The 1,330-nt window shown below is 49.8% G+C and overlaps 1 protein-coding gene across 2 annotated transcripts in view; it reads left to right on the top strand.

Annotated features, from left to right (window-relative positions):
• Gata1 (GATA binding protein 1) overlaps window positions 1–1,330 on the top strand; it is a 16,302-nt gene that overhangs the window by 13,987 nt on the left and 985 nt on the right. For both annotated transcript variants that reach the window (XM_021153663.1, XM_021153664.2), the window contains exon 5: window positions 715–840. In XM_021153663.1, coding sequence (XP_021009322.1) covers window positions 715–840 — 126 coding nt within the window. The remainder of the gene's footprint in view (window positions 1–714; window positions 841–1,330) is intronic.

Genomic DNA, 1,330 nt, shown 5'->3' with positions numbered 1-1,330 from the left:
ACACTGTAGCTGTCTTCAGACACTCCAGAAGAGGGCGCCAGATCTCGTTACGGATGGTTGTGAGCCACCATGTGGTTGCTGGGATTTGAACTCTGGACCTTCGGAAGAGCAGTCGGGTGCTCTTACCCACTGAGCCATCTCACCAGCCCCTTGTTGTCTGATTTATTGATTGATTGATTTGGTTTGGTTTTTGTTTGAAATGGGGCCTTGCTATAATAGCCCTGGGTGGCCTGGAACTATGTATACGATACTGGTTTTTAATTTGCTATGGTCCTCCAGTCTCTGTCTCTTGAGTGCCAGGGTTACACCCCTGTCTTCCTCCAAGACATTCTGATATGTGGTCAAAGTCTAAAACTAGAGATAGAAGAAGTCTTGCATAGCTATATAAAGAAACTCCTTGCTGGGCAGTGGTAATGCATGCCTTTAATCCCAGAACTGGAGACAGAGGCAGGTGGATCTCTTGTGAGCTCAAAGCCAGCCTGGTCTACAGAGAAAATTCCAGGAAAGCCAAGCTCCACAGTGAAACCCTGTGTTGACAGATAAATACACAGATATATAGATTCATAGATGAATAAACTTCTTATCCCAGATAGGAAGCCTTTCCTTACTATGACTCTCATCCCTTAAGCTCTTTTCTCAGGCCTTGTAAAGCCCGGTCCCCGAATCCTACCCCCCCGCCCCCCAGCACTAATCTCCTGTCCTTTTATTCCTCAGATTGTCAGCAAACGGGCAGGCACCCAATGCACTAACTGTCAAACGACCACTACAACACTCTGGCGGAGGAATGCCAGCGGAGATCCGGTGTGCAATGCCTGCGGCCTCTATTTCAAGCTCCATCAGGTATGCTATCCTCCATGTTGCTTCCTGTCCTCGAAGCGCGCTCCCGGCTCCTCATCCAGCCCTCATCTACCTTGAGCTGTCTTCCTCTGCCTTTGCTTCCTCCCTCTTTGCTCCTCTTTCTCTTCTCAGAAGTTGTGTACTTGCACCTCCTTGCCCAATTTCCACGGCTTCCACCTCAAGCCTCCTTCCATCTGTCCTCTCTCTCCTCCTTGCCACCTCCCATGATTTGAGTCTTGGCTACCTCTTACCAGTGTAGGAGGATATTTTGAGCTGAGATCAGGGCCACACACAAGCACAGGTCTCACCTCCCTAGCACACCCTGAGCTGAGTATATTCCTCTAGCCATTGAACTAATTCCCCATTCTTAACAAAGTGGTGTTAAGAGGCTATCCCTGCCGGGCGTGGTGGCGCACGCCTTTAATCCTAGCACTTGGGAGGCAGAGGCAGGCGGATTTCTGAGTTCGAGGCCAGCCTGGTCTACAAAGTGAGT

Source organism: Mus caroli, chromosome X (genome assembly GCF_900094665.2).
Source record: "Mus caroli chromosome X, CAROLI_EIJ_v1.1, whole genome shotgun sequence".
Lineage (NCBI taxonomy): Eukaryota > Metazoa > Chordata > Mammalia > Rodentia > Muridae > Mus > Mus caroli.
Note: the sequence above shows the minus strand (reverse complement) of the source record. Positions and strands in the feature narration are given on the sequence as shown.